This window comes from Rhamphochromis longiceps, linkage group LG17, assembly GCF_057381845.1.
Source record: "Rhamphochromis longiceps isolate RC_006_pf linkage group LG17, R_longiceps_female_GT1.1, whole genome shotgun sequence".
Taxonomy (NCBI): domain Eukaryota; kingdom Metazoa; phylum Chordata; class Actinopteri; order Cichliformes; family Cichlidae; genus Rhamphochromis; species Rhamphochromis longiceps.
The window spans coordinates 42959223-42979202 of NC_140573.1; the positions used below are offsets into that span (position 1 = coordinate 42959223).

Here is a 19980-nt window from a genome sequence, read left to right on the forward strand (position 1 = left end):
TCATCTGCCCATCACTAGTGGTCTCAGCCTCAGATACTCAACTAATCAAAGTGATGTCATGACGAAAATGCATGACTAACAAAACATTTGTTTCTCCTTCATTTCTGTCAAACAATGCTGTATGTAACATTACTCGCGGTTAGTATCATGGTTGCTAGGCAACCCGAATAGCGCGACGAAGGCTAGACCGTCCCATTTCACAAGCCTCTTACTTCCGCACTTCTCGTACAGTACACACCGTACGTAGTACGCGTAGTGCGCGTACTTCAAGCGACACAACCTCAGCCTGCTTGGATAAAAGCAAAACGTTCAGATGTTTGTACCTACATCCGACCTATGCTATGCTAGCGTGAATACATAGCATGTATATAGTTTTACGCTGCTGTGATCACAGAACAGTCCGCGTTTTCTAATTTTTAACATTTATTACGACAGGAACAAATCGTTTTTCAAAACGCCGAGAAAAAAAAGACAACACCGACGTCATATTTAGCAGCCGGAAGTATCAGGACGCATTCCTGACGTCTGGAGAATGGCTGGGCTGCTGAAGAAGGTATGAGTAAAGGTCATGTCTTGTTTTAATGTAAGAAACACAATAAAACAGCTGTATTAGTTTTATTAAGGTGACGGTACTGTCACCTCCGTTTGCGCGCTGTGCATGTTGTGCTAGCTTGTGCTAGCATGCTAACTTGATAAGGAGCTAGCACGGCAGTGTCCGGTCAGAGCAGGTGGCAAACTAAAGGAAAGCTCACCGAACACTTTGAATCCGGTCCCACGGTTAAGTCAGCCGAACACCCGTGGGAGCTTTTGAAGAAACTGGTTAAGCCATACTTCCCTTACATGGCTAACTGGAGACCCGAATCTGGACCAACAGACCTGGAAAATAAAATCCCTGCTCAGTGCAAACCTGCCTGTAATGTTAATAAAGTGCACATATTTGAAGGTGAGGGCTGATGGATTTCAGAGAATGTTTTTTAAGGAAGTTCCACATTAGCAGGGAAATGTTGTTGGAGGTGATTAAGAACCACAAGTGTCTCGTCCAAGTCATAAAACCAGCTGTGGAGCTGGTTGCTGACAGTGCGAGCAGACAGACTGAGGGTTGGTTTAGGCCGAGTGCCGATGCTGGAGTCACGTGGTTAAAGGTGAAAGCATTGACATTAGCCACTCTTGGACAGCTCTCCTTTTCCTCTCTTCCAGACGACCGGCTTGGTTGGCCTGGCAGTGTCTCAAAATCCACAGGAGGTGAGCAGCTGATGGTGACTGCACCACATACCTCATTTTTAATCTTTCCCATCGCCTGACTGTGACCAGACTAGTCCTGGATCACACTCGTGTTATCCGTGTGCCGTTTATGGAGCTGTCATTGAAGCTGAGGGAGTTGAGCAGTGTACTCACCCTGTGCTGTTCCTCTCAGCGTCTCAGGATCCTCTACACAAAGATCCTGGCGTCCTTGCAGACCATGCCGCAGGACGCTGCTTACAGGAAGTACACGGAGCAGCTGGTCAATGAGCGCTTCAGCCACGTGAAAACGGTCAGTGTGTGAGCAGACAGACGAATGACAGAGGAGCTTAGATGAACTGACAGGATTTGTGTTCTTCACAGGAACCCGATGTTGAGAAGCTTGAGAAGAAAATTAACTGCGGTCAGATTGAAGAGGTCATTTTCCAGGTAGGTCGCGGTCAGTCTGCCTCACTCTGATCAAAGTGATGAAGCTGAGTGGAAAACTCTTCATGTACAAACCTAAAAGTCACGACTTCGTGTTCAGCTCGAGTGCAGAGGGGTGTATGACATATATAGCCTACATACATGAACACAGTGACAAGCTTAGTAACGGAAGGTGTTGGAGCGCAGGTCCAGATCATTCTGGTTCACTTTAATCCAGGGATTAAAATTGAATCCCTGGATTAAAGTGATTCTGACTGGTTTGAAGACTGCTAATACGCTGCTGGTAGTACTGTATTGCTCCCAGGTCTTTAAATGAGCGCGTGGCTTTGTACAGACTGCTGCCTCTTTTATTCTGAGAGTGCTTTTCTCACCAGAGTAGCTGACACACTCGTAGTACAGAGTTACTGTTTGTTTCACACTGAAGTCGACATTAAATCACTGATGTGTTCGGTTGGTTCCCGTCAGCCTTCATACAGACCGGACGGTCTCGGTGAATATGTGAACGCAGTTGTCTCAACTTAACTAAAAAGTATGGTTGCTTTACAGTATTAGTGTATACATTAGTATTTGTGGCTGATGATTTTTTTCCTGCGCGCAGGCTGAGTGTGAGCTGGTGTTATCGAGGAAGATGTCCGAGTGGAAGCCGTGGGAGCCGCTGGTAGAGGAGCCGCCCCCCAACCAGTGGAAGTGGCCCATCTGAGTCTGCGTGTGTAGTGTTCCTGTCATACTGTCTGTGAAGGCAAAACCTGTGCTTTCAATGAAGTACTACATTAAAGTTTTGGAAATATTGCCTTTATTCAGATGAGTTTTTGATGTGTGTCACAAATTATTACTTTTATATCAGCAAGTCTGTTCTAAGAAGCTGCGTTGTCCTCCTCTGTGGTTCGGACGAGGCTCTCTGCTGTTACTGCTGAGATTACTTTTACTGTAAATATTCTCTCTCGACCCCTGGACCACACTTGTTAAAAAATGAGCAGATTATTTGTGGACCCAAACACAGGTCAGGTGCTGGTAGCCCTCTGTAACAGCTGGAGCATGATGGGATAGATGGGGGCAAACTCCTTCCCCTGCCGAACCCTGACTGACTGCACGTAGGCCTCCAGAGCGCCCCTGAGAGGACAGACAGAGTGAGCACATCTGTTATCACAGTGCACACAAATCAGTTGTCATATCTGACTTGTATCCAGCGAGGTGTTCAAGGTCAGTGTAAAGAGTTGGTGCCTCAAAACTGCGAGTCTTACAAGAACAGTGTGCATTTTTAACACGTGTCACATTTGGCCTCTGACCTTCAAGGTCAACAGACTTGAAGGTTAAGGCGATAATAATGCAGCATACAGCCATTTAAAACATTGTTTGTACTGGCAGTTGGTAGGGAACACATGGGGATTCTAAATATGGTGTTTTTGGACCTCTCACTACTTCAAGCTCAAACTAAATGTCTGTTTGATCTTCCTTTGAAGCCAAAATGCACCATGTAGTACAACAAGCCCAACACCTAATGCTGGCGTAAATATTTTTCATGCTATTCTTACCTGATTTGATTGTAGTGCAAACTAATACTGAGTTAGGACTCTTATTGGCAGTCAGCAGTGACTCCTTAAATTACACACACATCAGTCAGTCTACCACTAGAGGGAGCCCATTCATCACAGTAAAGGCCCCCTGAGATTAGGTAATCTAAGCTCAGGTAACAGTGGCAGCTCCTGTCCTGTTGTACAGACCAAAGTGTTCTAACAGATGTGTTTACGTCACCGAGCCTACCTGATGAGGCTGAGCTTGTCTCTCTCAGAGGGATGATCATCCAGCCACTGTGAGTACCTGGCGATGGACCACTCTGCTCTCTGTGGGGGACAGGCTTATTGAGATGGTGCACTGTACACACTGCAGAAGTGCCACATGATGATGGACGATTCAGCTTGAACTGTGTGTGCGCGTGTGTGTGTGTCTACAGGCCTGATGAGGTGACTTCAGCTCCGGTGGGGCTCTGGTGAAAAGGAAGTGTAGTAAGGTGCTGTAGGGAATCAGTTCACCGACAGCTGGACTGCTGGCTATCAGCTCACTGGTCTGGAACAGCAGCGGCCTCAAACACAAAGCAAACAGCACTTTTTACCTTCCATGTAAAACATCTGCTGCTCATCGTGTTCATTCAGAAGAAAGACGAGCTTACAGGAAAAGCTCTCTGATAACCTGATGAAAGCCTCGGTCATCTGTGTGAGCACCTGAACGAACACTGAAACTGTCTGCCTACGACTGGTTCCATTTCCCCGAAGAAAAAAATCCAGTCAGAAATCAAATGAGAGTTTTATTAGCTTTTATTTCTATATTTTTTTTAATGTGATTTGATCAAGACATTCTTTGATAATATTTCACTTTCAATCTGAAAAATGTTATGAAAGCTTTGAAATAAACATGGTCCGGTGCACCCCGTGGCCCCCTTTACACCCACCCCTGTGCTGCAGGTAACTAGGCCGGCTGCTGTCAGCCTTCAGTATAACTTAAACTGGTGTCAGACTGAGTTACTTTGTAATGGCTGCAGCTTTACTGCACATCGTTTCAGTGTAAGACAAACGGCGGTGGGTCATGTCGGAGTTTGTTGATCAGGTGGTTTGATGAAGGACTCCTGCTGCTCACTTTTTCCCAGTAAAGGTTTTACAAACTGATGCGTTCTCCCAAACTTGGACTGGAACCAGAGCAGGTTTGTGGAGTTTCGATGCTGGATAACTCGCTGTGCCTAAACTCTCAGCTTTCACCAAAATAACATGAAGGTCAACAGTTTCTTATGTAATATTAAAAACAACAATAAACTGGAACTAGTATGTACGTACTGTAGATATGTAGTATTTAAAATGCAGTGTTTTACTATGAAAAATACACAGTGTCTAGGTCAGGACAGCACCGAGTGCATGTAGGTAAAGTCCTGCATGGTTAACATGATTCATCACCATTACTGCCTGTTAGGCCGTAATTCTTTACATGAAAAAACAAAGTGCACCATCTAACTGTGACGACTGTTAATTGAAGCCAACACACCTGAAGGAGCGCAGCATCCTGTAGGGTTTCCCTAAATCAGACACTCGTCTGCACAGAGGAGCCACAGCCATCTCCATCTGACACGCGTAAAAACAGAAAAGTCAAAATGAAAATCGGCCTTTGAGCGAAACAAGGCCGAAGAGCAGAAAACAGATGGCATCTCCGTTACCTGCGCAAAGTCAGCAGCCAGTCTCATCTTGCCCCCCTCCCCCAGCGGACGCAGCAGGCTGCCGTGGCGGATGAACAGCTCGATGGCTCTCTGGGCGATCGACTCCGTGCTCTCGAATATGAAGTCCACACACTGGAAGTGTCTGAAATAGTCTGCCATGACTCGGGAGATAAAACCCTGCAGCTCCTTCATGTACAGAGAGCAAGGAATATCAGGTCTGTCGGGGCTGGACAGAGGCCTGCAGCACACACAGCACATCATCATGTGTTTAACATGTGTTTGCTGTGGGACTCAGAAAAGATGCTGTGCATTAACACTCTGAACACAACTGTAGAAAGCAGATCAGTGTGAGGAAACCTGGCTTGGTACATGTCACTCTTTTAGTGATTTTTAGAAACTAGAAGATTTAGTGAGCCCCCCCACACCACACCACACACACACACACACACACACTGAGTCTGCACACTGTGGTCAGCCGTTTGCTTGTGGGGGGCCTCTGATCCTTAGAGGTTTCTTTCAAATGTTGTAGGGTTGTTACTGTATGACATTAATCTCGAAACAAGACATTTTTTCTTTATTACCTTCTGTGTGTCACTTTTTGTGTTTGTAAACGAGAGCATGTGTTAGCGTCAGCTGTTTGATTCGTGTTAAATGATGTTGGACCAACTGCTGAACAACAAGTGCAGCCGACGACGAGCAGGACGAGATGAGTCCAGCTGCAGCTTTTGGACTTTAATCTTCATTCATAGCAGTGACGACGTGTTGACGGTCCTAGTCTTGGATTTACTTTCAAAATAAGACTGAATTCAATCTGAAAATCAAGTGTGATCTGTACCGTCAGTGAACCAGAGGCACAGTTCTGACTGTTAGAAGGACTAAAACCACTCATGAAGGTCTTCGATTTTCTAGCTACAACCAATAAAAATGAGTCTGATTCATGTTGCAGGCACATTCGGTCCAAAAACATTCTAACATTATATGTACTGAGCTGTTGTTGATGCAGAGAGGCTGACCCTGAGAAGTCTTCTTGGTGTAAGGTGATAATGATGGCCTCTATGGAGTCGGTGACTGACTGCAGGAGAGGATGCACCGCACTTCTCATCAGCGCCTGAACTCCCTGAACCAGAGGTCAGAAGGAGAAACAGAGTCATGTGACAGGACAGAACAGGAGGACACCAGCATCACGCCTACCTTAGCAACATGTGGAGTCAGATGAGCAGACTCACGCGTGTATAGATGAACTGACATCCACAGCCTAATGTTTTATCACATTTTATAGTGTTACGGTGAAGCTCCAGATGGACAACAGCATGTCGGGCCAACAGTACAGCTAGCAGAGCTGCTAACAGTAAGATGTGTGTAAGATGACAGCTGGAGCATCAGGACACTTAGAAGATGATTAAACTATAACTTTAAATCGAAATGAAATAAAAAATCCCCGTAAACTGAAACAAAAAAGAGATTTTGTTTTAAGAACAAAGATCAAAACATACAAAGTTTTAAACTCTGTGTTGACCTAAATATGAGCCTAATGTTGTCATCACAGCTCTGATAAACTAATGTAAGCTTCAGGCTTTGACTGGAGCCTCCAGCACCTGAGAGGAGTCTCCACGTGTTCGCTCACCCACCCAAAGACAGAATTCAGGTGTTCCAGTCACTTCCACGGCCACAGGTGTATAAAGTTTAGCAACTAGGCAACGGCTCGCTCTTAGCAGCTCAGTGGATTCCAGTTTGGTACTGTGATAGGATGCAACCTGTGCAACAAGCCCAGCTGTGAAATTTCCAGCAACTCAGTGATGAAGGCAATGTAAAAGAGCTTCATGGAGCAGGTTTCCACGGCTGAGCAGCATCTTCATCGCCACATGCAATGCAAAGCATCGGATGCTGTAAAGAACACATCTCCACTGGAGTCTAGAGCAGTGGAGCGAGTGACCAATAACGTTTCTCTGTCTGGGGTGGATGAGTGTACATTTGGTGACTGTCAGAATAACAGCAAGTGTGATGAAGAGTGATTACAGCGGGGGCTGTTTTTCAGGAAGTGTTAAGCGCTTCAGCAAACCGAGACATTTTGGACACTTTCATGCAACTTTGTTCCAACACGACTGCACACAAAGTCTTTAAAAACACAGACACGTGTGGTGTGGAAGAATTTGACTAAAGTCCTGACTTTAACCCGAGAGAAAACCTTGGGAATCGTTAGAGTGGAGACTGCGAGCCAGGCCTTGTTGTCAAATATGAGGGTGTGACCTCACAAACCACGCGTGACCAGAAGCTGAAGCCGACATCATCAGTTCAGTTTCAGTTTTATTTGTCATATGCAAGTTAGCACAGGGTCAACATTGCAATGAAATGTGTTTGACGAGCAGCAGTCACTCAGCAGCATGGTACAGTAGAAGAAAATATAATAAAATAAAATAATAAAGAAAATAGAAAAATAGTAAGGAGCAAATATTAGAGAGACATGGTAAAAGAGAAAAGATGACTAAATATATATATGTATCTATAAATATAAATATATGTACACTAGTGATTAAATAAGAAAATCTTGAAAAGAAATATGACGGGAGGTCACAGACGCAACTCGAGTTCACGTGTGTGCGAAGACACAGCATTAGTGATAAATACTCGCATACCAGAGAAGTACTTAATTACTGCTAAGAGGATACCTCCAAAGAAGCAGCGAGGGACTCTGCAGCAGCTTGTGGACATGATCCCAAGCCTGAAATGATCTATGAGATAAAACAGGTTAGCACACACACATCAGTCACACACTGCATCGTGTTGAATTTGGGTAAAAGACCATAATGTCACATTTTTTAATCATTCCTAATCAACATGAACAGAAATGTATTGATTAAAGTCTGAATGCATAAATTACATTTGACTGTTAAAGTTTCAAAACTTTTTTCACCCTTCAGAGTTTCAGTGAAACATGAGATTAACGCAGTTCTTACGTTACGCCAACATTATCATCATCATCATCTTTTATACACATTTATAGACATGAACTGTCTGGGAGTGGACTCAAACTCACGGCCTTGCATTAGCCTTTGCTCACACAGCTCGCCTGAGCGAGCTATCCCAGCATCCTGTGCCTTTCTTCTGCTGTGACAGTGGGTTAATAGTCCACGGGGGAGAACACACTGTTGCACATGCTGCTGTAGTAACTGGACTCAAGGTCTTACTCCTACCTTGGTGACAGCTTGCTGCAGGCGGTATAGAGTGTTTACTACAGCAACATTCCTCCGCTGGCCCTCTGTTAGTGGACCAATCACTTGGCTGGCATCACCCTGAGTGCACAACTGGAGACAGAGTTTGAGAGGTGAGAGCAAGGAAGGAAACGGCATCCCCACAGCTTTCTTTGTCCTAATGGGTTTACGCTGTGGCAGTGCTAACACAGCAGGCTCAGGGTACATCATGGACACGCTGGCAGCTAACACAGACAGCCACGCACCTTCACCCTCATCAGCGTGGGAGGGAACCACAGCCACATATTTACTATTCTGGACTTAATTCTGTAACTCCTCTTGGAACAGTCTCAGTGATCAACATGAACGCACCTTCAAAGGTTACTTTAGCACTGCACACACTAAGTGAGGTACGCACCAGCTGTTCAGACTTGACACAGAAGAGCTGGACCGTCTTGGCGGCGTTCTTGGCCACAGCCAAAGAGAGGCTCGGATCCACCGAGGCGACATTCAGCTCACTGCAAACAACCAGCAGAGTCAGCGTGCCCGGCTTTAATCACACACACTGTGTTTTCACTGATAATGATTCAGAACATTCCAACAGGAAAGAAAAATCATGTTTAAATTTGACCCCCAACCATTCACTAGTTTCTTCTTTTGATTTAATATTTCAATTAACGATCCACTGATCAGTATTACGAAACTACAAACTCTTGATATGTTGGATAATGAAAAGCCTTCACACCTGTTGATGGTCTTGATGATGCTGTCTAGCTCATCGCTGGAAGGCAGGTTGCGGCCCCCCATGGGAAATACCAAGTTGATGGGATCGAAGAGGCGAGAGAGAGACCTGGACAGGTAGGCTGCCTCGTACGGCTGCAGAGAGTCCTTCAGAGCCTTCTCTGGGCTACACGAGCACACACACAAAGATACACACTGAATTAAATTTATGAATTAAACATCATTCAAAATAGAACTGAGATACACACACACACACACACACACACACACACACACACACACACACACACACTTTGCTGGTGAGAAGCTTTGAACAGACGGAGACTTTCCTTTAAGGTTACGTTTAAAAGCACAAAAACATTCTCAGTTATCATGGTGTCATCATCGTCATAAAACAAAGATGTTCTCTGTCTGACATAAGTGGAACTGAAACGCCACCTTATCCAATCGTATTACTGTTCAGTGCAGCTGAGTGCTGATTCGTTTAATAACTGTTATACATCGTGACAATGCAAGAAAAGGAAAGTACATAAACTGTTGCAGTTATTCCTTTGCTTTTGCATGAAGAGACAGATGTGTGTAGCTTGTCACTCTACTTCCAAGTATCTGCCCTCACATCCTGTCATTAGTGCACACGCACTAACATGAGAGGACTTTGTGTCTGCCATGTCTTTGTGCCCCATCAGTAACACGATGCCTTTGTTCCTCAGGTTTTTGCTGCACTGTGTACACACAATCCCTCATTGCACTGTTCTCTGTTAGACCTTCTTATCAAACACTGTCCCATCTGTTTTTGCCCTCCGACAGTGAGAACCAATCAGATTGGCTTCACTGAGCAGCACAGTGTTTTTCTTGTTGTTTCTTAACGGTCGTCTCTGCTTCTAAAAATACATTTAGTGAAGACATTTGACCTGTGACCCAGGAAGCCTTCGAAGCTGTAGGAGGACACAAACTCTGCCTGTGAGTCGAGCAGACTTTCTACTTGAATGTTTAACTAAGGTGTGACTCAAAACAAGAAAACTCAAATACGCTCTGAATTCAACTTTTTCTCTGTGCTTCAAACTGAACAAGCTGTTGTGTGCGTGCTGCTGTGTTTGACTGGGCTCACTTGTAGTCTTGTTTCCCATGTGTAAACAGGTCCTGGTTGTCTGTCTCTACTGTGGAGACATCCAGAGACGCGTCCATCCCACCGCTGCTGGTTAACGCTCCTTGCAGACTGGTGCTGTACTGCTGCAGTCGGCGCCACAACTCGTTGTAGAGTCGCAGGAGTTTGGGATACTCCCCTTCAAATGCCTGCTTCAAGAACGACGAGGCTACAAAAGAACCACAAACAGAGAAAAACACACAATTAAAGTTTGGATTCATGAACAGAGTCTCAGTTTTTTCTGAGTGAGACCAGAAAGAGCGATCTCACAGACATCCCGCTCAGCAGACGTTTGCAGGATTTTGGACACTTCACAAGTGCTCGATCAGGTTTCTCTGAAATATTCGTAGTTTTTTCCACAACGTGCACGTTACAAACCGAAGCGCAAAACCATGTCAGTGAGCCAGCAGTGTCCAGTGTACTACGCAAGGGCGTAGATTTGGTTTTGGCATTGATGGGGACGGATGATTCAACCACTGAACCCTGTCCTGTTTCTTATTTTTGTCCTTTTTGTCTTTGCTTCTTGATAAAAAAGGAGAAATATACTTGCCTACATATGCTATTCTGCATGCTTTTAAACCATTTAAAATTACAATTCATAGTTTTATATGTGAATTATGTAATGTTAAATTACTATTAAACAAATGACTGACTAAGTATTTTAGGCTTTAGTTTACTTCAGCCATAATCCATATAAATCAGGTATCATGCTAAAATAAAAATAGCCTCAAATACAGTCATGAACCAACAAGTCATCATCCAATTTCACCTGTGATCTTGTGTCATCATTACTCTCTGAGCTTTGTGTTGGTTCTTCTGTCACCTGACAAATAGGACATACATGACAATAAGAATAAAATGTGGAGCTGCTTCAGTGTTTCTGTCACTTTGTGCAGATCTTCACTCATCAGTAATGTTTGTAGGCTGAGTGCATTTTTAAAACAATGTGTGCAAACTGCACTACAAGGTGGAATATTTGTAAAATCATGACGACCTCATGACATTTTGTCTCAAAATTAACCCTATGAATATGTCAGAGCCATTAGGATGAAATTATTGTGTCACCAACATTTTAACGTTAGACATATAATTCTAACAGCCTCTGTAAACTAATATCCGGGCTGCTCGAGGCTGCCGTTTTCTCTGACAGTTTCAATCAAAATTAGAAATGCTGCTCTGAGACTGAGAGAACTAACAGTGCTGCCTGTTGTGCAGGTAGTTTCCAAAACAGGTTATTCATGGTTACATACAGTCTTAGACTGATGTGGGCCAAAGCCTAGCATCGCCTGTAACGTTATTATGACGGACACATTTTATGAGTGAACTTGACTTTAAGTGACTGACAGGTTTCTTTGAAAAACACTTTCTTACATCCAGGTTCTTCCGTTTTGCTGCCGTCCTCCTCTCCTCCTCGCAGCGCAGGCTTGCCGCTGCTAAAACTAAACAGAGCTCCCTGAAAGGCACAGCCAATCACATTGGCCATATTTGTCACATGACTAGGACTCCAGTAGAGAAGTAATTTAACTCTTTCTGCTCCGCTGGGTGAATGAGACGCTGACAGATCGGTTTTTCTTACTATCGGGATTGTTGTTCTTTACTCGAAGAGATCAAATTATTGGTGGGGACAATTCAATAATCGCAGGATATTGGTGGGGACATGTCCCTTCCGTCCATGCCAAATCTACGCCCTTGGTACTACGGGACATTGTTAGCCTAGCTTAGCATTAATACTGGGAAAAGGACAAAGCGCTAACCTGGCTGTTTCCAACGTTCAAAATATAACCACCTCTATGAACGGGCTTCATGAGACTGGATTAATTTCAATTTAGTGGATTTTACATGGAAGGAAGGGCGAGTGACAGGCTGATCAATGCAGACGCCAACCAACGTGTTAAAGTGGGTGTGGTTTTGGCTCAGCTGAAACAACAAAGAAAAAACCTCATCAATTTCCTGAAATACGTGTAAAAATGTTACACTGACAGGAGGAAATGATACTTGTTAACAGCAAATCAATCTGATAACAGAAAGAAAAATACGTCAGATGGAAACAGAGAGAGCAGAAGGACTAAAGTGACGACAACACACAGACTTATGCAACCGAGCCTCCAAATGACCAAATTATTCAACAGATCACCTGTTTTACTTCTGTTCTGGAATTCATCTCTCTCTCTCACACACACACACACACACTGTCATGTTCGGAGGCAATAAGACGCAGGGTTCTCAAGCACGAACTACTTTTATTGAATTGTAGCAGCAGTGTACGTCGCTACATCAATTTCTGGAAAAACACATATATCACCGGTCTCCTAGCGACCTCTAGTGGCTGCCCTCATGGTAGCCTTACTAGGACAACATAAACAGATTTCACAACATGTCCCCCTTTAACAAAAGTACTTTAAACATAAAACAGTGTTGTCAGAACGCAGGACATCACAGGGGTAGACTACCCTCAGTCCTGATAAGGGATTATTCTGCCCTTAGAACATAGAAAGGAGATAGTCCTCAGTCTCTGAATCTGAGAGGTACTTTAATCTCCCGCCCCCTGGAAGTCACTCTCACAGGTGTGGTAGGGTGGAGAGGAGACCCCGGGACAGGGATTGGCAATGTCTGCCTTACTGGTGGTTCTTGGGAAGCAGCCGCCCCTTTAGTTGGAGTAGTCGGTGTAGCTGGAACAGTGCTCTGCTGCTGCTCCTCAGGATCAGCGGTGCCTGGGACAGGCTGAAGGTGTCGTCTGTTGCGGCGAGTCACGTTCCCATTCGCCATCTCCACCAAGTAGGATCTCGGCTCCTTAGACTTACTGATGACCTTGGCTGGAGTAGTCCACCCCTGTGGACACTGTGCAAACGAGCTGGCCCCAGTGTTTTCTGGCATTTTCAACTCCTCACTGCAGGCATGTCATGTGCCTGCCTGCTTCAAGTCCTCTACCATAATCCCTGTCCCCAAGAAACCTAGGATCACTGGACTAAATGACTACAGACCCGTGGCTCTGACATCTGTGGTCATGAAGTCATTTGAGCGCCTGGTTCTCTCCTATCTCAAGACCCTCACGGCCCCCCTCCTGGACCCCCTGCAGTTTGCATATAGAGCCAACAGGTCTGTAGATGACGCCATCAACATGGCCCTACACTTCATCCTGCAGCATCTGGACTCCCCAGGAACCTACGCCAGGATCCTGTTTGTGGACTTCAGCTCTGCCTTCAATACCATCCTTCCAGACCATCTCCGAGACAAGCTTTCCCAGATGAATGTGCCTGATCCCATCTGCCGGTGGATCACTGACTTCCTGACGGACAGGAAACAGCATGTGAGGCTGGGAAAGAATGTCTCGGACTCCCGGACCATCAGCACCGGCTCCCCTCAGGGCTGTGTTCTTTCTCCCCTGCTCTTCTCCCTGTATACTAACTGCTGCACCTCCACCCACCAGTCTGTCAAGCTAATCAAGTTTGCAGATGACACCACCGTCATTGGACTCATCTCAGACGGGGACGAGTCTGCCTACAGGAGAGAGGTTGAACGTCTGGTGTCCTGGTGCAGCCACAACAACCTGGTGCTGAATGCCCAGAAGACAGTGGAGATTATTGTGGACTTCAGGAAGCACACAGCTCCACTCCCCCCCATCATCCTGACTGACACCCCCATCACCTCTGTGGACTCATTCCGCTTCCTGGGTACCACCATCACCCAGGACCTGAAGTGGGAGCCCACCATCACCTCCGTCATCAAGAAAGCCCAGCAGAGGATGTACTTCCTGAGGCAGCTGAAGAAATTCAACCTGCCAACACGGACGATGACGCAATTCTACACTGCAATCATCGAGTCCATCCTCACCTCCTCCATCACCGTGTGGTACGCTGGAGCCACTATCAGGGACAAACAGAGACTGCAGCGTGTTGTGCGCTCTGCTGAGAAGGTGATTGGCTGCAGACTCCCATCTCTGCAGGACCTGTACACCTCCAGGACACTGCGGCGTGCAGCTCGGATCTCAGCTGACCCTTCTCACCCTGGACACAGTCTGTTTGCCCTGCTCCCCTCAGGCAGGAGGCTCCGGTCCAGTCGCACCAGAACCTCTCGCCATAAGAACAGTTTCTTCCCCTCTGCTGTTGAACACATGAACAATAACCGTATGACTGTTCCCACCACTAACACATGACCCTATGCTGTGTTCACTGCATCATTCCATGTTTGGCACTGATCACCACCTGCACTCATGTATATATCATGTATATATCTATCTATCTACTTAGCACTTTTAATTCTTATTCTCATTTTTATTTTCATGTCTATTTAAGCTTAATTTATAACAGTATTTATAACAGTATGTTTGCACTGAAGCACCGCAGCAATTTCCTAATGTTGTAAACCCGCTCAACATTTGGCAATAAAACCCTTTCTGATTCTGATTCTAACGGGATGCCCCATCTAACGAACATGTGTTTAAGCTTGTTAATGACCTGTCTGCTGGTTGTTGTAGTGAGGGAAGCAATCTCAACGTCTCTTGAAAAATAGTCAACAACGACAAGAAAGTTCTTACCCTCAAGCTCGCAAAGATCAGCTGCAATCTTTTGCCAGGGGCCATCGGGCAGAGGAGTAGTCACGAGAGGTTCCCGTCGCTGTGTAGGCTTGTGCTCTCTGCAAAAGTTGCATGACCTCACCTTATGTGTTATTTGAAGTCCAATGTTGGGCCACCACACTGTTGATCTTGCGCGCTCTCTACATTTAGTTAGTCCTTGGTGGCCTTCATGTAATTGGTCAAGGACACTGGGTCTGAGTGCTGTGGGAATTACGATGCGATCGTGGTAGAGCACTAGACCATCTGATTCTGAAAGGTGGCTTCTAGCTGCATAAAAGCCTTGCAGTGGTGAGCTCTTTGCCATTCTCCGAGGCCACCCTTGTCTGGTGAAGATGATTGCTTTTTGAAGTTCTGGGTCCCTCTGTGTTGCTCTACGAATTTCCTCCAACTTATGTGACTTGATAGGTTTGCTTGTCACTACGTTGCTCACATATGCCTTGACCTGGCTGTCTGTCTCGGACGGGTAGCATCCATGCAGTGGATGTCTGGAGAGTGCGTCCGCCACCACTAACTGTTTACCGGGAACATGTTCAGCAGTGACATTGAATCGCATCAGTCGCATCAGCAATCTCTGACATCTCAGTGGCGTTTTATCAAGGTCGTATGAGTTGATCAAAGGCACCAAGGGCTTATGGTCAGTTTGTAGACGTACATGACCCATGCCTTGGATGTAGCGGGTAAAACGTTCGCAGGCCCAGACAGATGCTAAACACTCTTTTCCAACATAGTTTATTAATCCGAGTACCTGCCTGAGTTGTTCTACATTGGTGGGGCTGGGCATCCTGGCAATAGCCTCCACCTTGCCATCATCAGGTTTCACACCATCCGCACTGATGATGTGACCGAAGAACTGTAGTTCATTCTTTCCAAAGTGGCACTTGGACCTGTTGAGCTTAAGTCCTGATGCTTTGATTGTCTGTAATACTGCACCTAAGCGTTGGTCATGTTCCTCTTTGTTAGCCCCGAAAACCAATATGTCGTCCATCACGACGACAGTCCCCTCTAGGCCCTTGAGCAAGGTGCTCATGAGCCGCTGGAAGATCTCGGGTGCTGAAGTTATGCCAAATGGCAGGCGTCTGAAGCAAAACCTGCCCATGGGAGTTATGAACGTGGTTAGTTTTTGGCAGCTGGGATCCAGTGGTATTTGCCAGAACCCACTGGAGGCATCCAAAGTGGAGAAAACTTTAGCCCCTGCTAACTTAGGAGTTATGTCATCCAATGTGGGCAAGATGTACCGTTCACGCTTTACTCCCTTATTCAGACGTTTTAAGTCCACACACACCCTGACCTCATCCTTGTTGCGCTTTGGAGCAGGCACCATTGGTGCACACCAGTCTGTTGGCTCGATGACTTCCTCAATGATGCCAAGTTTGAGCATGCGCTTTATTTCCTTTTCCACTTTTGGAAGGAGAGGAAAAGGCACCCAGCGTGGGGTGGTTACACTGTACGGCACTGCATCTTCGGTCAGCTCGATTTTTACAGGTTCACAGTTCAGCAGGCCAATTTCTCCGAACACATCCTCTGTTAAGTCACTACTGATTTTGTTAACTCTAGTGACTAGTCCCATGCGCTTTGCCACTGTCTTCCCCAGTAGGTTACTTGCATATTGCCCTTTTATAACTGTAATCCAGTACTGGTACTTTTGGCTTTTGTACACTGTAGTAGCAAGGAATTTACCCATGCACTTGACTTTTCCACCAGGGCTGTACACAGTTGGCTTACACTGGATAAGTTTGGGTCTCTGCTGTAGCTTATTAAGGGTCGTTTCTGTCATAACAGTGGTGTCTGCGCCTGTATCAATTTTGAAATCAACTGGACTGCCATTTACCAATAGCTCAATGTCCCAGTCGGCATCTGAGCCTGACTCCTCAATGACTGTTGTTTTTGGCTCAATTACTGCTCCCAGGAAAAGCTCCCCTATGAAGAATGAATCCTCATCTGAGTCCTGTACAGCCTCAGCCCTGACCTCTTTTAGCATTTTGGTTTTGCATACAACTTCAAAGTGTCCCAACTTATTGCACTTTCTGCATCTTTTATTGCGGGCTGGGCAGTTTTCTCTTTTGTCATGCACCCTGTTGCATCTTTGGCATTTTGGTTTACTCTCACCATGCTGTTGCTCACGTACCTGATGAGGTTGGTAGTAACTCCTTCTCATGCTGTTATAATGCCTCTGTTTCACCTCATTCACCGTGCTTTCCACTTGGTCTGCACTTTGCTGTTTGACTTGTTCACTCTGGCGTGCTAGTTGAATGGCTCTATCCAGAGTTAAGTCCGCCTCGAGCTGGAGTTTTTGTGAAACATCTTTGTCAATTAATCCAATGATGATACGATCCCGGATCTGCTCGTCTTTACTGCCGCCGAACTCGCAGTGCTGCGCGAGCTCGTACAGGCTCCGCACGAAAGCCTCGACCGTCTCCCCGGCCCTCTGGCTCCGTTTGTGAAAACAGGCGCGGTCGTGGATAACGTTTCTCTTTGGGACAAAGTGCTCATCGAACTTTTGTATAACCAGATCATACTCAAACTGCGGACTTGGCCTGGCCTCCGTAGCAGCAGGAAACACAAATGAGCCATATATTGGTTCGGCATCTCTCCCCATTGAGTAAAGAAACGAGTTCACCTGCACTTCGCCGCTCTCCATCCCTAGCTTGGACGCCACTCGAAAACGGGAGAATCTCTGCCGCCATATCGGCCACTCTGCCAGCTGTGTAAAGTCGAACGGCTCCGGAGGTCCAAATTTAGCCATTTCTTCGTGTAACTCGGCGTGAAGTCCTCAATTCTGACACCATGTCAGAATCAGAATCAGAATCAGAATACTTTATTCATCCCGAGGGAAATTAGGGGTTACAGCAGGCAGCACGCTAATGGCGCATGCGCACTCACAAAGGAACCTTCTGACCAACTTTACACAAACATCACATTGGGCAGACATGTCAGAAGGTAGGCTGATAGGAAAAAAACAACGAAAATACACTACATGAGGTAAGAGGAGGAGAAAAAAAACTCCACTCAGACTGAGCTCCTAGTGGGAGAACAGTTTGATAAAAGAAAAAACACCTCAGCACAAAAGCACATGACTATCAATACACCATAGAAACACGAGACAAGCAACAGGGCGGGTAAAGGGTAAGAGAGAGCCGGCGTAGACAGCGCATCCGGTCCTGCAGCATCTGTGCTGGTCCAGTTGACTGCTATCATCCCCGGTAGGGCACAAGCATCGAAGGCGTTGGAAAGGGAGGGGGATGAGTGAGTGCTTATCAGTGTAAGTGTGTGTGTGTGCGTGTCCATAGTTTAGCTGAGACAGTGTCCTTCGGCCTATCAGGCTAAGTAAACAGTCCTCCAGCCAATCCAGGTGTCCTTCATGGGGCGGGAAGAATAGTCATCACACAGTCGTTATCAGGGAGTTGTTTTGGTGGGCTCCAGCCTTGGGCCTGCAGCTGGAGCCGTGGTGTCCAAATGTTGAATATTGTTGATTTCTCCTTTGTGAGCAGCTCGAATTCTAGCACTCCGAGGCTGGTCTCTCGATCTCCCGTTGGAGAGTCGCGAGCCTCCCCATGATGGTATCAAACTTCTGTTCCGTGGTGTTGTTAGTCTTTTGATTCTGAGACCTCACAACTGCAGTGATCCGTTCCGCGATGTTTTCCAACTGTCGCTCAAGGGTCTCATTTTGAGCAGGCCTCTCTCTGATGTTTCCCCTCATACGCTCAATGGTGTTGTTTTGAGCCTTCACAGCAGCTGTAAGCGTCTGCAAGGTGTTGACCATATTACGTTCGTTGTGAGAGGTCGCACCTCGTCCCGTCGCTTCGAATCCAGCGGGCAGCCTTGTGGGGGTTTGAACAGCCGGTTCCGCTTTCTTATTTCTCTGATAAACCAGGGCTAAGCCAACGCCGATCAGCATGAACCCTGTTATCATGGTTCCGAATAGGTAGATATCTTCAGCGTCCTCGATCGACAGTCCCGCCAGGCACACGGTCCTCCAGTTCTGCCACCCGTCCATCGTGTAACCGGCAGGGAAAGTCCCTCCAGGGCACTCAGGCTCTCCCGAGCCCCGACTTCTCGTTGAGAAAAGGGTGTCAATAGCACTCAGAGACCAGTTGATCAAATCCATAATTCTCTTTTAGGTTTAGAGAACGACAGTGAGAGACTGTTCCAGGGAAAGTAAATTCACACAAGACAAGACAAGGACATAGAGGCGAAGCAGGGAAGATAAGGGTGAGGAGGAGAGGAGAAAGTGCGACCACCTTCGCTGAGAGCTCAAGAATAGTTCGGAGGCAATAAGACGCAGGGTTCTCAAGCACGAACCACTTTTATTGAATTGTAGCAGCAGTGTACGTCGCTACATCAATTTCTGGAAAAACACATATACCACCGGTCTCCTAGCGACCTCTAGTGGCTGCCCTCATGGTAGCCTTACTAGGACAACATAAACAGATTTCACAACACACACTCACACACACTCACACACACAACACAGAGGCCATGACAGTGAAATGTTAGCGAGCAGCCAAATCCACCTCTCCTGTTCTCACTCGCCACCCAACGCCTCCATGTGACAGTGAGAGAATAATTGCGTCAAAATTATTTACTTTTTAAAATTTATTTATTTCTTTGTTTTTTTGAGGGGCTGCTTTTGTCGATTCATCACCGGTACAGCAGGGGTGCCCAACTCCAGGCCTCGAGGGCCGGTGTCCTGCAGGATCTCACCCTGGGTCAGCACACCTGAATCAAATGATTAGTTCATTACCAGGCCTCTGGAGAACTACAAGACATGTTGAGGAGGTCATTTAGCCATTTAAATCAGCTGTGTTGGATCAAGGACACATCTAAAACCTGCAGGACACCGGCCCTCGAGGCCTGGGGCTGGACACCTGTAGTTTACAGAGTCTGATAAGATGAAGAACACCTGAGGGATGATTACTGAGTTAAACCAAAACCTTCAAACATTTTAAACTTGTTCCAGATGATTCTACTCACCAGAAACACTGAAAATGGTCAATACTGTAATCAATAATCAATACTGACAAAGTTATTACTGAATTTTTTTTTTGTTGGTTCTTATGTGTATTTAAAACTTTGCAGTTAGACACGAGGCCCAGCAACCCCAAAAACCACGCCACATTTCCAAATGCTCATTTTCTTAGCCAAACAAAAAACCTGATTCCATCCACCACCATCTGCTGACAGACTAGACTGAGGTCAGCAAACTCAGTACAGATGCTCAGATACCCTCCCCCTGACTCCCTCCTCCAGCTCTTCCAGGCAGACACAGAAGTGTTTCCAAACCAGCCACACTGACCCATCTCTGCAGCATGCCCCAGGTCTGTCCCCCTGCAGGCCAATCCTGAAACACCTAAACTAAGAAGCGTCCAATCGGGATCCTAGCCACATCCGCAAACCACCTCAAACGGCTGTGGAGGTGCAGCAGATCTGTTTTGAGCCTTGAATGATCAAACTCCTTCTCCTGTCTCTGAGG

At 46.2% G+C, this 19980-nt stretch overlaps 2 protein-coding genes across 2 annotated transcripts in view; one reads left to right on the forward strand and one right to left on the reverse strand.

The window, feature by feature from the left end:
• The first annotated feature begins 345 nt into the window (after positions 1-345).
• Positions 346-2461, forward strand: ndufa5 (NADH:ubiquinone oxidoreductase subunit A5). The gene is made up of 5 exons (XM_085387794.1): positions 346-553; positions 1198-1242; positions 1415-1531; positions 1603-1668; positions 2264-2461. The coding sequence occupies exons 1-5, from the start codon at positions 533-535 to the stop codon at positions 2363-2365; spliced, it is 351 nt and encodes a 116-aa protein (XP_085243920.1). The 5' UTR covers positions 346-532; the 3' UTR covers positions 2366-2461.
• cog5 (component of oligomeric golgi complex 5) overlaps positions 2442-19980 on the reverse strand; it is a 78355-nt gene continuing 60816 nt past the window's right edge. The window contains exons 12-22 of the mRNA XM_085387792.1: positions 9902-10106; positions 8798-8959; positions 8471-8570; positions 8056-8166; positions 7531-7593; positions 5878-5981; positions 4865-5102; positions 4696-4772; positions 3615-3745; positions 3427-3502; positions 2442-2775 (exon numbers count right to left, since the gene is read on the reverse strand). Coding sequence (XP_085243918.1) covers positions 2667-2775; positions 3427-3502; positions 3615-3745; positions 4696-4772; positions 4865-5102; positions 5878-5981; positions 7531-7593; positions 8056-8166; positions 8471-8570; positions 8798-8959; positions 9902-10106 — 1376 coding nt within the window. The 3' untranslated portion in view covers positions 2442-2666. The remainder of the gene's footprint in view (positions 2776-3426; positions 3503-3614; positions 3746-4695; positions 4773-4864; positions 5103-5877; positions 5982-7530; positions 7594-8055; positions 8167-8470; positions 8571-8797; positions 8960-9901; positions 10107-19980) is intronic.

What these genes read in the sequence shown, in the direction of transcription:
- ndufa5 (XM_085387794.1), top strand. Translation starts at nt 533, where the DNA reads ATGGCTGGGCTGCTGAAGAAG. An exon ending in TGGCTGGGCTGCTGAAGAAG is followed by an intron (nt 554 to 1,197) that starts GTATGAGTAAAG and finishes CCTCTCTTCCAG; the next exon opens with ACGACCGGCTTGGTTGGCCT. An exon ending in GCTTCAGCCACGTGAAAACG is followed by an intron (nt 1,532 to 1,602) that starts GTCAGTGTGTGA and finishes TGTTCTTCACAG; the next exon opens with GAACCCGATGTTGAGAAGCT.